The 13,883-nt window shown below is 43.2% G+C and overlaps 1 protein-coding gene across 3 annotated transcripts in view; it reads right to left on the reverse strand.

The window, feature by feature from the left end:
• Positions 1–13,883, reverse strand: part of DIDO1 (death inducer-obliterator 1) — a 74,819-nt gene that overhangs the window by 38,437 nt on the left and 22,499 nt on the right. For all 3 annotated transcript variants that reach the window (XM_070941795.1, XM_070941794.1, XM_070941796.1), the window contains 2 exons: positions 12,975–13,172; positions 3,134–3,359 (listed from right to left, as the gene is read on the reverse strand). In XM_070941795.1, coding sequence (XP_070797896.1) covers positions 3,134–3,359; positions 12,975–13,172 — 424 coding nt within the window. The remainder of the gene's footprint in view (positions 1–3,133; positions 3,360–12,974; positions 13,173–13,883) is intronic.

Consider the following 13,883-nt stretch of genomic DNA (forward strand, 5'->3'; position numbering starts at 1 on the left):
TGAGATTAAATGCTCTGATTCTAGACAGCCAGAATCAAAGTAACGAGAACAGCAGAATGTAGGACATTTCTCCTTTTCTCCCTAGTGGGTGCACAAGCCTCATCCTTGGGATATATTCCAATTAAAGCTTATTATCTTGTTATGATTTTGTCTATTATTTGGATTCTCAAAACCACTATTTTTGTGACAACATTTATCCCAAGGCCATGTCAAAGGCTTAAGAAGCAATGCACCTTCGGAATGGTACAATAAATGAAACAACATCCTATTTCATTCACTAATGAAGAATAAAACGCAGCACCTGAAATACTAATACAAAATAAACCAGATACCATAACAGCAGGAACAAGTTGTGACTCATTGGCTTTGCTTTTATAGTGCAGGTGTGCTAGTATTTTGAAATTTCACTCCCTCATCTAATCTACATATTCATTTGTTTGATATAAATTCCAGAACTGTGGAATAGCTTGGCAGTTGGTTTTAAGAATTAAGGAACTTACATTCAAGGTCCAATTTAAGTGAAGGATTCACTGCCTCTTGTATCATTGTAAAGGATATGAGATACTCTCTGGCTAAATTAAACCTCAAATCATCAATGTTATTTAATTTCATAACTTTCTGAATGACTTATTAGGAAATCCTTTCAAGCTAAATTTAAGATAGAATTTAGTGTTCCAGGCCTAATAATGTATTGATACGCTATTGTGCTCAAACTATTCTGCCTTCCCTTCCAAGAGAATTATTGACTTTCCTTCATCTACTAGGGGGAAAAAAATATTGCTTTTCCTCTTAAAAGCATTGTATGTCCCTTTATGTAAGCACTAGGTGTTTTCTTGGAACCACTGACCAAAAATCTCGAACCATCAAACGGTGTGTATTTTTTTTAGAATTAAACGCTAGGTTGCCTGAGATTTAGATCAGCTAGATAATAAATTTCTAAGACCTAGCATATAATTATGATTAAAGATACTGGTAAGTCTTTTCCACTCTCTCAAAGTAAAAACAAAAACAAAAGAACAACCCTGAAATCCAGATGTTATAGTGGAGATCTTCCCAACAATCTGGGGACAGCTTAGGAACCAAGCAGACGACACACATTTTAAGTTATTTTAGACGTTTGTGAACAGTAAACAGATACAAAAGCAAGTGGAGCCAAGAAATTGTTATTCAAGTATGGTGACACAGCCTTAACATCAAATGCTGCAGAACACACCTTTTTCTACAATATTGATGTCTCTTTCAAAAGCTGAAAAGCATACAAATACAAAGACTGCTGTGTGTGCTTAGGAGATCCAATCTTACTTCATTAGATGACGATCACCTAACTTCTGTATATAGTTAATTCTTACTGTACTCACCCTACATATATTAATCATTAGTTTCTATCTACAAATATTGCATAACTCTCCTACACCAAGAGTAACTCTTTCCTGGATAACCTCAATCACCGCAAGATAATGGAGTTGATTTAACATATGAATTTATAGTTGGTATCTGGAAGGGACATAAAGAACTTCAAGACAGCAATTAACTTACCTTCAAAGTCAAGCCAAAAAGTCTTCTTAAGATGATGAAAGTTCTTCACTAAACATAAACTGAAGTGAATGCATTCATTTGTGTCCATCAGCAATTGTAAAAACATGATCAAACTATAGATCTCCTTTTAACGTATAATCTTTTTAGAAAAAGACTCCAATGTTGTTATTATTCTACTTACAAGAACACTTATATGAACAATTAAATTGTTAGTACCTGAACTGCCTAGCGAGTAAACAGTTCTGAGAGTAGCAGGAAGGAAACCCACGTATGCTGAAAATCAAGTGCTACTTTCAGGCTGCTGATGTTAACAAATTTACTAATATGCGTACAGAAGTGACCAATTCCTTTTGGAAATGTTCAACTGGTCATCTGAATTAATGAAAAGACTGAAGAAAAACTATTTGGGGTTGGACTGGAAGACCTCCAAGGTCCCTTCCAACCCTACGATTCTACAACACTCCTATAAAGAGTTTAAAAGAAGGCTTCAAGATTCACAAGCCTTAGAAACATAATATTTCTTCCATATATGATTGTCAAGCAAGAACTGTAAACATGGAGGCTACACCCTTCATGTGAAGGGGAGCAGGAAGATGTTCTGGATAATTTCTCCTCAAGCCTGGGAGCTCCACTCCTCCAGCGGGTTCATCAAAGTCATCTTCCAATGGTTATAAAGATGTAGCCAAACTCAGCCATCAGAGGTTAATGGGAAAAAATGAAGTCAATTCTTTTGCATGCCCGGAACCCTCTCAAGCTTCATACTGACTCGAACAATACATCAGAAATGAAAAATGTGAAATCCAGACTGCAGACTTTAACATATTTAAACAGAAGGGTAAAAAAGTTCCTTAAAGAATGATTTTACATTATCAAGCATCCATTTACTTACCTTCATAAGTTACCAAGATGTTAAAGATATTCTGTATACTTATCATGTACAAGCTGAGAATTCTCAGTCTGCTTTCCTGTTTTGAAAAGAGCTTATATAGCACACAGCTTTTCTATTTTAAAAAAAGAAAAAAGAAAAAAGAAAAAAAAAAAACCAAAGGAAGCATCTGGATTTTATGCAGGGCTTCTGGAATCACATCAGGAGATTCATTTTCTTGGTAGGAGTTTTCTCCTCAAAACTGATAAAAAGGTGTGTTTGTGTAAAGAGGTAAATTAATGGTTCAAAATCCCTTAAAAGCTTACAAATTCTGATATTTCTAAGTCAAAATGCAAAGGAATAACAAGGGGCCAATCTTAACAGTAGATACAATTACGCCATACATTACATATTATTATTATAAATGATTTTACCTACCTTCTGTTAAGACTATAGCTACCCTCTATGGAGCACATAAAGAAAATTATGCCTACCTTTGCAGATTAAATTCCAATCATATACAATTAAACAAGAACGTCCGAGTTGTTAATAACACTATGCATGAACCTTGGATTTTTCCCCCCTGAGAAATATGTGTGTCAATCTTTGAAGATAGAGCAAGGGAGCCATTAAAATCCCCTTTTTTTTGTTTTTTTTGCCGGCCCCAAAATGGAAAATGTATTGATAGGAAGAATAAACGACTGCAGAAGAATATCCCTGGAAAATACATACATTTGAATAACAGTGCTGGTGAAATGGCAGGAGTCTGTTCAGGCTTTACTGCATTATAATTATGATCGCTGGCCCAGGATGGTGTGCTGCTCTCTGGGGTTGGCTCTTTACCAACTGTCTGAGCGTTTGCTTCTGTCTTAATAGTGGCCACTGGCGTTTTCTTCATGATCATCTCTCTCTTCTCAGCAACTGGCCTCTTCTGTATGGACAAAGGTTTGGTACCCGCCTGTATAACCAGCAGAACCCTAATCACTATATTTTGCAAGGATAAAATCATTATGACACAGGAAGAGGGCAAATCAATTTAGATATACTGGAAATATTGTTATGCAAAAAGATACGCCTATGCTTTTTCAAGCAGAAATCAAATCCTGGACCCAATCTCTCATTCTGTACGATGAATGCTTATGTGACCTTAAAATTTTTCCTACTGACAAGTGTTTGACTTTCTAGTACATTAATCCAAATATTTCACACTTATCCAAAAATCTTTACCCACCAACTTGAAATCATTTCTAAAACACATTAATTACCCTTAAATGAAAACAAAAACATTTCATTAAATATTTGGTTTAGTGAAACCTTTGATGCTGCTATTCAAGCCAAGGTAGCGCAGTGGTTAGAATGCAGTACTGCAGGCTACTTCTGCTGACTGCAATTTGGCAGTTCGAATCTCACCAGGCTCAAGTTTGACTCAGCCTGCCATCCTTCCGAGGTGGGTAAAATGAGGACCCAGTTTACTGGGGGCAAAATGATGACTCTGTAAACCGCTTAGAAAAGGCTGTAAAGCACTGGGAAGCGGTATATAAGTCTAAGTCCTATTGCTATTCTGATGGCAATGAAGATCTAATTATACCTTAAGAGCCTTGGTGGCACAGCAGACCAAAGCACTGTTAAGTAACACCAGCTGCCTGCAATTACTGCAAGTTCAAATCTCACCAGGCTCAAGGTTGACTCAGCCTTCCATCCTTTCGAGGTAGATAAAATGAGGACCCGGTTTGTGGGGGCAATAAGATGACTTTGTATAAAAAAGAACACCGCTTGTGTGTGTGTGTGTGTGTGTGTGTGTGTGTGTGTGTGTGTGTGAAAGCCCTACTAAGGAGGTATATAGAAAAGTATGAAGGCTATTGCTTAACGCATTGTAAGCCGCTCTGAGTCTTTGGAAAAGGGTGGCATATAAATCGAACCAATAAATAAATAAATAAATACCTTCAATTACTAAGAAAAATGTGAAGCTTGACCCAAATCTATAATGATTCAATAAGCGTAAGAATTGCCCCATTCAGGAATATGCTCAAATTTTAAAAATTCACTACACAGTTGTAAAAACGAACTTTAACTCAAAAAATCAGGCAATATAATCCTTTATGATCAAAAATTCCTAATAAAATTGAAAAATGTTTTAGACAATATAATTTATTTTCTTAATCTTTACCTCCTTTATATATTTTGAATTAAACATAATATAGATTTTATTTTATTTACTTTTCTTTTTGTTATTTATACTGTTGCTATTTTCTAGATTTTTTTTCTTTTGTGCCTTTTCTCCTAAACAGTTTAATGCAGGATATTTTCCTCTTAAGAAATGCATACTCTTTTTATACAATAGTACAATAAATGTATTTATATTGCTCTTTAGGTTGTATCCAATACTGTGTTACAGAATGAATGTTTATGTTTACTTTAAAATGGAAGTTTTACAAAATATGTTTATAATGTTCATTGTTAATTTATTTGATATGTTAATATTTATATAATATTGAAAAATGGATTTCATTTGCATTTTTATATATTAATATTCTCTTTTTTTTAAAATACAACTAAACATGATAGAATTCCCCAGCAAGACTGGCTGGGGAATTCTGGGAGTTGAAGTCCATACATCTTAATATAGCCAAAGCTGAGAAACGCTGCACTATATGCCTCATGAGTCAGTGGTCCTGGCTGGGGAATTCTGGGTGTTTAAGTCCATATATCTTAAAAGTTGCCAAGGCTGAGAAAAGCTGAGCTAGCTATTTCAATGCAACAGCAGGATGGACATACCTTACAGAATTGTAGTGTTACATAATTACATAATCAATCATGGAATCATATACAGAATATGAATGTTATGCCAGAGAAGGGTTTTGGAGGCATTCTGCAAGAATTATACAGGTTTCAGGGGGCTTTTAAACAGGACACTATACACTCAAAAGTCAGGCTGAGTGCATTTTCCAGAAAATGGACGTTGACTTACCTCTGAACGTCCCTTTTCAGTACGCTGCGACTCCAATCCATTGATTGGGGGAAGCTCTCATCACGTTGCTGGGGAACTGAGTGCAGAATTCTCCTTGGCTGACCACGCCCCCTCTGTGTCACTCCCATCAGTCTTTCCTCACGAAGTTACAGGAGGTCCAATTTCAACCAGAATCTCAAGGAAATAAAAACAGAAACACGGAAGGTAACTTTGGAACACGAAGCCCAAACAACGGGTGGGTATGGATTGGAGTCGCAGCGTACTGAAAAGGGACGTTCAGAGGTAAGTCAACGTCCATTTTCCAGCACGCTGCTCCTCCAATCCATTGATTGGGATATACCCAAGTTATAGATCCTGGGTGGGAGGCTGAGTGCTTCCCGAGTCTCGGGACTCGACCACTCTTTGTAAAACTCTACGGCCAAAGGAGGCCTCCGCCGCTGCAAATGAGTCAATTTTGTAGTGTCTAATAAATGTCGAAACTGACGTCCAGGATGCAGCACGACATATATCAAGAACTGATGCCTGAGTCGCCCAGGCTGCTGATGCCGCCGCACTGCGGGTGGAATGGGCACAAATATCCTTCGGAACGGTTCTGCCCTTGCTACTATATGCCGTCGAGATGCAGGCTTTGATCCAACGACCTACAGAAGTTGGCGTCACCTTCTTCCCCATAGAGGAAGGGTGGAATGAAACGAGCAAGGCTTCGGTACGACGAAACGAAGCTGTTCTCCTGATGTATCTGCGGAGAGCCCGTCGTACGTCTAGAGTATGCCAGTTTCTCTCCCTTGGGTTCCGAGGATCCGGGCAAAAGTTCGGCAGAATGAGCTCCTGGGCCCGGTGGAACCAGGAGTTCACCTTCGGTGAGAAAGAAGGGTCCAACCTTAACACTACTCTATCCGGATAAAACTGGCAAAGATCACTGCGAACCGACAAGGCGGTCAGTTCAGAAATCCGTCTCGCCGATGTTATTGCTATTAGAAATGTAATTTTGAAGGTTAAGAATTTCAGCGGAACAGACGCCAGCGGCTCAAAGGGGGGCGAAGTAAGTGCTTGGAGCACTAGAGTCAAGTCCCAAGTAGGGAAACGGTGGACTACCGGAGGAGACATATTAGAAGCACCGTGTAAAAAACTCCGGATGCGCGGGTTCTGCGTCAATGAACGATGAGGTTCACACCCAAGGACAGTTGCAAGTGCCGCCACTTGGCGTCTCAATGTGGCAGGCTTCAGGCCTTTAGTCAAACCACTCACGAGGAAGTCCAACACATCTGGGATGTCGGCCGAAGTCGGATCTACATGGTGTCTCGAACACCAAAGTGAGAAAGCCTTCCAAGAAGCTTGGTATATACGAGTCGTCGAAGGACGTCTGGCTGATTGGATAACCTCAATGGCCGAGTCCGAAAGTCGGTCCTTCTTCAGCAGTCGCCTCTCAAGTGCCAGACGGTCAATCGGAGCCACTGGGGCTCTGGATGGACGATGACCCCCTGGCGGAGAGAGACGACATGCTGAGGTATTGTCCATGGAGGGGAGATGGAAAGGCTCAGTAGGTCCGCGTACCACGGTCTGCGCGGCCAACAAGGAGCTACCAATAAGATTTCTGCCTGTTCTAGTAACACTTTCCGGATTACTTGAGATATCAAAGGAAGCGGAGGAAATGCGTACAGGAGGCCGTCCGGCCACTGGCATCTCAGGGCGTTGCAACCCTCCGCCCCTTGGCACTGATAGCGGGTGAAATACCTTGGTAGTTGTGCGTTGCTGGGAGTGGCGAATAAGTCTACGAGCGGCTTTCCAAAACGCCGAACTATTCCTTGGAAGATGTCCGGATGGAGTTGCCACTCGGCCGGGTCGATGCGTTCCCGGCTGAGCCAGTCCGCCTGCACGTTGGAAATACCGGAAATATGATCTGCTCTTAGAGATGCTGTGTGGCGTTCCGCCCATGTCAGCAGCAATTCCGACTCGATCATGAGGCTCCGGGACCGAGTGCCCCCCTCTCGATTCACGTGAGCCTTGGTTGTCATGTTGTCCGTCCGGATCAACACGTGACGGCCCTCCAGGACTGGACGGAAATGTCGGAGAGCAAGGCGAACAGCTCTCAACTCCAGCCAATTGATGCTGTTCGCCTTCTCCGCCGGAGACCAACGCCCTTGGACTACGTGATCCAGAAGATGAGCCCCCCAGCCCACCAGACTGGCATCCGATGTTAAAACCAGTCGGTCGACTTCGAGGAAGACACAGCCCCGGAGAAGTGCGGGGGACGTCCACCACAGCAGTGACGACCGAAGTTGAGGTGTAAGGCGAACTAACGACGGAGACGTGCTGCGATTGGCTTTCTGAAATGGGAGCAGAAACCATTGTAAAGGTCTCGTATGTCTGCGTGCCCAGGGAACGATATTGATGCAGGACACCATTTTCCCTAAGACTTGAGACAGGCGCCGAATTGGGACAGTCCGGTTGGTCGAAATTTGAGCGATTGTTGCCTTGATGTCTTTGACTCGATCCGGCGACAGGAAGACCTGGCCCTTGGAAGTATCTATCACCGCCCCCAGATGAAGAATCCTTGTCGTTGGAACCAGATGACTTTTCTTGTGATTTATTGTGAATCCATGATTCTGAAAGACTCTTAGCACTGTCTTTATGTCGCTTGACGCTTGATGCGGAGACGATGATAGGACAAGGATGTCGTCTAGGTAACACAGAAGACGAATTGGTAGAGCCCTCAGAGATGCGGCTACCACAGAGACAAGTTTCGTAAAGGTTCTGGGGGCGGAGGAGAGACCAAAGGGCATCGCGCAGTATTGATAATGGTGAGAGTTGTATTCGAATCGCAGGAATCTGCGATGCGCCCGGTGGATCGGAACGTGTAAATAGGCCTCCCTCAAATCCACCGACTGCAGAAGATCGTTTGGCCGGATGCATGCCAGAATCGATGAGAGGGACTGCATCTTGAACCTGCGATACAGGATGTACTTGTTCAAGTGCTTCAGGTTCAAAACCCCTCTGTACCCTCCCGAAGATTTGGGGACCAGGAATAAGATGGAATAGAACCCCTTCGTCCTTTGGGCCTCGGGTACTGGTTCTATGGCTTTGGTATTTAAGAGATGAGTAATCTCCGCCTCCATTAGTTCTCTTTGGTGTAAGATTGGAGATACTGGGCAGCGACAAAACCGGCTGGGAGGGACCCCGACGAATTCGAGACAAAGGCCGTAACGAATGGTTTGACGGATCCACTCTTCGGTCGTTGAAATTTGCCATTGGGGATGAAACAGCTGGAGACGACCACCAATGGCATCTGGATGTTGTGAGTCATTTGCCACGTTTGTTGGGACGGGCTCCACCACCTCTGAAAGGGCGCTTGGAAGAAGGTTGCGAGCGTTGTCGGTCCCGAAAGGACTGTCGATCCTGGAAACGGTCACCTCCGTGACCAAATGGTCGTTGGGTATAGGATCCACTGGGAGCCGAATAGGACCGAAATGTCTGTCGATTACTGTACGGTGTATATTTGCGTTCTGGTCTGCGAAAGGAAGAAGGAAGAACTTTACGTTTTTCTTTATCTTCCACCAAGAGAGGGTCCAATGCAGCACCAAACAAGGCCGGAGCTTTAAAAGATGATGAAGCTAGCTTCCACTTAGACTTCGAATCGGCTTTCCAATTTCGGAGCCAAAACAGACGTCTGTTGGTAACTGTAGAAGCCATAGCGCGGGCTGCGAATTTTGCGGCGTTTAAAGACGCATCCGCCGAATACTCTGTAGCGGCCACTATCTTGTTAATATCCTGATGTACGCGTTTGTCGGCGGTGGGGAGACGCTCTTGTAACTGCTTGAGCCAAATTAACGTTGCTCTATTGAAAAAAGATGTCGCTGTTGCAGCTTTTATTGCCCAAGTAGCCGCCTGATGGGCCTTACGAAATCCCATTTCCGTCTTTCTTTCATCGGCCTTCAAACCGTCCATAGCATCAGCTGATACTATTGAGGACGAAGAAAGGTTGGCCACTGGTGCATCTACCGTTGGTAAAGCCAGGATATCGTCCAACTCTGTCGCCGCGCAGTAAAGCCGTTTGTCAAGGTTACTAGGAGCTGTTAAGGAACCTGGCTGGCCAAAGGCGCTCTGGATAACGTCTGCAAAAAGTGGTGGACAAGGAATAGCGTCCTTCTCCTGCTTAGCCACCTGAAACAAGGCATCATGCGTGGACAAAGATTGAACAGCTGTGCCCGATGGAGGGGCTGTCAGCAGTCCAAATTGAGTGGTCACCTTGGCTTTGTGTAAAAGCGATTTAAAAACTGAAGGACGAAACAGTCCTGTAAATGATGGCTTCTCCGGTGGCAGGCCTTCGTCCTCGGAGAACTCTGAGTCCTCTGGACAATTCTCTTCCTGGTCAGACGCCTCCGAGGAAACATATTCTACCTGAGATAAGTCCTTAGCTTTACGTTGAGGAGGAATTTGAGTTAGAGGCTTAGACGAACTAGGAGCAGTTTGAAGAGCGCCCATGCCTTGTTGTAACCCGGCCGCCAAGATCTTGGCCAACGCATCGGACAACATTGATTGTAAATCTACTTGGCCAGTGTGTTCCTCTGGTCTCAGGCCAGCTGCTGACGGGGTGAAGGTGGCCGACGGACCTGGCCTGGAACTCTCTGGTTGGGTCGCTTGGTGAATCAAGGACACGTTAGGCAAAGACAGAGAAATCCCACGCACTGCTTCTAAATTGGAAGAAGTAGATGGGCGATGTTCAGTAGCCTTAAGGGTCTCCGAGCAAACCGAAGAAGCACTGGAATGAACCTGGTCAACATCAGATCCTGCAGAGGTCATGGGACAGGTGTTCTGGTCCCTTGCCTTCTTTGCTCTAGCGAATTGTTTTTCAAGTGCCTTGTGACGCTGTAACTCGGATCTATGTCGACTTTCAAGTTGCGCGGAATGAGATGATTTGGAAGTAATATGTTTGGTTTTGGAGCGTTTCTTCCCCCCTTTGCGTTGGTTTGCCTCAATAGGCTGGACAGCATCCTGATCCATGTCGGATGACAGGTCCAAATCCGCCATTATGATGTTATGTGCCGGAGAGCCTCCAAGCAGTAATGATCAAATTAGCTAGCAATGAGCAGCTCAAAAAAAGGGACCCTGGGCCAGTAATCAGAAATTTCCCCTTTGTTGGGAAAAGGCCTTTAAGTCCTGCGCCTAAATAACCTCCAGGTCTTATTAGTCTGGACTTAGATGTGTGCCAGAACATTCAATCCCCAATGCGCCGTTAGTGACTCACGTTTAAAATGGCGGCCGCGCAAATGCTGTGCTCCAAAATGGCGACCGCAGGGAAGGCAACCCATCCACAGCCTCCCTGGTCGCTGACGAATTGTGTGCCGATAGACAAGGACTGCCGTGGGTTTCGGCTCCGTGGCTTGTATTTAAAGGCGCCAAATTCAATTTGCTGAAGGCGGCAGCCAAACACCCTGCACGAAGGAAGGCGGCGACTCAAAATGGCGCCCGGCAGTCTCCGATCGTGACGAGATGAAATTACCGGCTTGGGGTTGCCTGGACTTCAGAGCCTGTCGGAAGCCTGGACAGACGCTCCGGAGCCGCCCAAAACGTCGGAGCTGAGGCGCTCGTGGAGATCCCAGCTCACCAGGAATCCAGCGAAGCGCCGGCGGCTAGCGGTGATCGCGGATCCGCCCAGCCGGGTCGGAATCCGGATAGCTGCCTTGCTGGTAGATTGACAGGAAGGGGCGAAACGGCCTGGAGCCCCAGGCGCGTTATCGCTCCCCCAGCAGCTTCACCAATCTCACGATGCAGCTCCAAGAACACAGAAAGGGTGAAAAAAATAACAAACTAAAATAAAAATTAATCAATGAAACAGTCAAGGAGTATGAAGTATCTTTGAAGAGCTATATATAACACAAGTTCCCTCAGTCACTGAGTGAGAAAGACTGATGGGAGTGACACAGAGGGGGCGTGGTCAGCCAAGGAGAATTCTGCACTCAGTTCCCCAGCAACGTGATGAGAGCTTCCCCCAATCAATGGATTGGAGGAGCAGCGTGCTGGAAAAAAAGTTATTTATTATTTTTATATTTTCTCTCTTTGAATGTGGTGACCTTTAAAGGACAAGCGACCTTTCTGTGACCAGTGGCCAGAAAATACAACTTCCTTAGTAGTTTTCTGTGTTTGTAAGATATCTTTCTCATACTAATGCTTTTACAATAGCAGAAATCAAGAATAAAGTGGCATATCAAGGTTTATATGAATGCAGGAAATACTATGTTTAAGTGCATACTAAAAGGCCAAAGTAATTTGCAGAGAAGTTGGGTATATAATAAAAATATTTTACTATACAGGGGCATTTGTCTCTTGAAGTCGAACAATCACCAAGGGGCTGCAGGTAGTCCTTGACCTATGACCAGAGTTGGGATCAGGATATCTGTTGCTAAACCGGGCAGTTATTAAGTGAATTGTGCCTCATTTTATGACCTTTTTTGCAACAGTTGTTAAGCGAATCCCTGCAGTTTTTTAGTGAATGACGGGGTCAATTAAGCAATCTAACTGTCTCTAAATGACTGCCAGAAGCCAGCTGTAAATGTTGCATATGACGATCACACGATCCCAAGATGCTGTAATCATCATAAATATATGCCGATTGGAAAGTACCCAAATTAGGACCATTTGACCAGGGGTGGGTTCTAAATTTTTTTACTACCGGTTCTGTGGGCGTGGCTTATTTTGTGGGCGTGGCTTTTTTTTTTTTTTAAATTGATTTATATGCTGCCCTTCTCCGGAGACTCAGGGCGGCTTACAATGCATTAAGCAATAGCCTTCATACTTTTGTATATTTATACAAAGTCAGCTTATTGCCCCCACAAACTGGGTCCTCAATTTACCTACCTTAGAAAGGATGGAAGGCTGAGTCAGCCTTGAGCCTGGTGAGATTCGAATCTACAGTAATTGCAGACAGCTGGTGTTAATCACAATGCTATCAGTCTGCTGAGCCACCAGGCTTGATGGTCATGTGACAATTCTTTAGGATTTAGCAGAGGTACTGATCTACCAGGCTTTTAACTGCTTGCAGAGCTGTACCGGTCTACTCATTTATTTTTGCAGGCACTGGTCTACCCATTTATTTTTGCAGGCACTGGTCTACTCATGTATTTTTGCAGGCACTGGTCTACTCATTTATTTTTGCAGGCACCGGTCTACTCATTTGTTTTTGGAGGCATCGGTCTACCACCAAACTGCCTTTTACCACTGATCAGCTGTAGGGCGGCCCTTTGAAGCCCCACGGCAAGAGTTTAAACAGGTTTTTTCCTTATAGCCCATCAGCTAGGACTCAGGAGGCAGCAATAGATTGGTGGTGGGGCCAAATAAAAGGTAAGAATAACGTGGGTGGGGTGGGGTGGCGGTGGCAGAACCGGTTCGGTGATGTCATATCGTCACCGCTACCAGCTTGGCCGAACCGGGCTGAACTGGGAGGAACCCACCACTGCATTTGACTTTGGGGATTCTGTGATGGTCATAAGCGCAAAGATAGGCTGTAGGTTACTTTTTCAGTTGCCACTGCAACTTTGAACAGTTGTTAAATGAATGGTGGTAAGTCAAGGACTACTTTTATGTGATTTAATGCGAATCCAGACTTACCAGAGTCTGAGGTTTTATCAGAGGAGGCTTGGGTCTTGTTTTCTCTTTGGGTTTTTGTTCTTTGCCTTCACTGAGGAATTTCATGGTAGCAGCAGCATGTTTAAGGATGCACTCATTCCCGCAGTATACTGAACCTGGCTGAGCCACTTTGGAGCATCCTGGGCCAATGCAATTGGATGCTTCAGGATCTTCAACCACCTGAAATGTAGCAGCAGAAAATTAATTGCCATTAATACTGTACACGTTTATAATACATTTTACTTAGCTATATAACAATCTGTTGTAATGCAGAATTTTATTAGCTAACTAAAACTTCTATATATATATAGTCCTCTAAAAACGAAGGTGCCAGCTGTTTAGTTTCCTTCCAAATAGATAAATTTTTATCTTTAACAAAGGCGTTTGCAAGTAATGTTTGCCAATTGTAGGCATGTCTGTAATTATAAATGTCTGGCTATAATTGCTTCTAGCATACAATAGGAACAAGATAAACGGTAAGAAATACAGTTTTCCATGGCTGTTTTCCCCATCAAATTCTACTTCTACTCTTGTCCTTTCTTAGGGTAACACATTATGCTAAACCATAACATGGTGGAATGATCTGTCTCAGCAAAGAACTATGACAAAATAATAATCCATAGGACTGGAGGCCACCGGCCATGTAGACATTTTTTCCATGTGGATTTTACATTATTATTTTCATTGTATTACTTTTTAAAAAGATAATATGCTATTGATTTTCAACAATTGCGTTTCAAGAGGTACTTAGATTCTTGGGTTGTATATGATGAAAAAAATAAGTAAATTCACAAAAAAATAACTGAACCCCTAACAGGATACAAAGATAAACAATTGTACTAAGAATTATTTCCCACAATGAAAGAATGGCCAGAAAAACACCCTTCAATC

Source organism: Pituophis catenifer, unplaced genomic scaffold (genome assembly GCF_029215685.1).
Source record: "Pituophis catenifer annectens isolate HBS135680 unplaced genomic scaffold, rPitCat1.0.hap2 SCAF_3, whole genome shotgun sequence".
NCBI lineage: Eukaryota > Metazoa > Chordata > Lepidosauria > Squamata > Colubridae > Pituophis > Pituophis catenifer.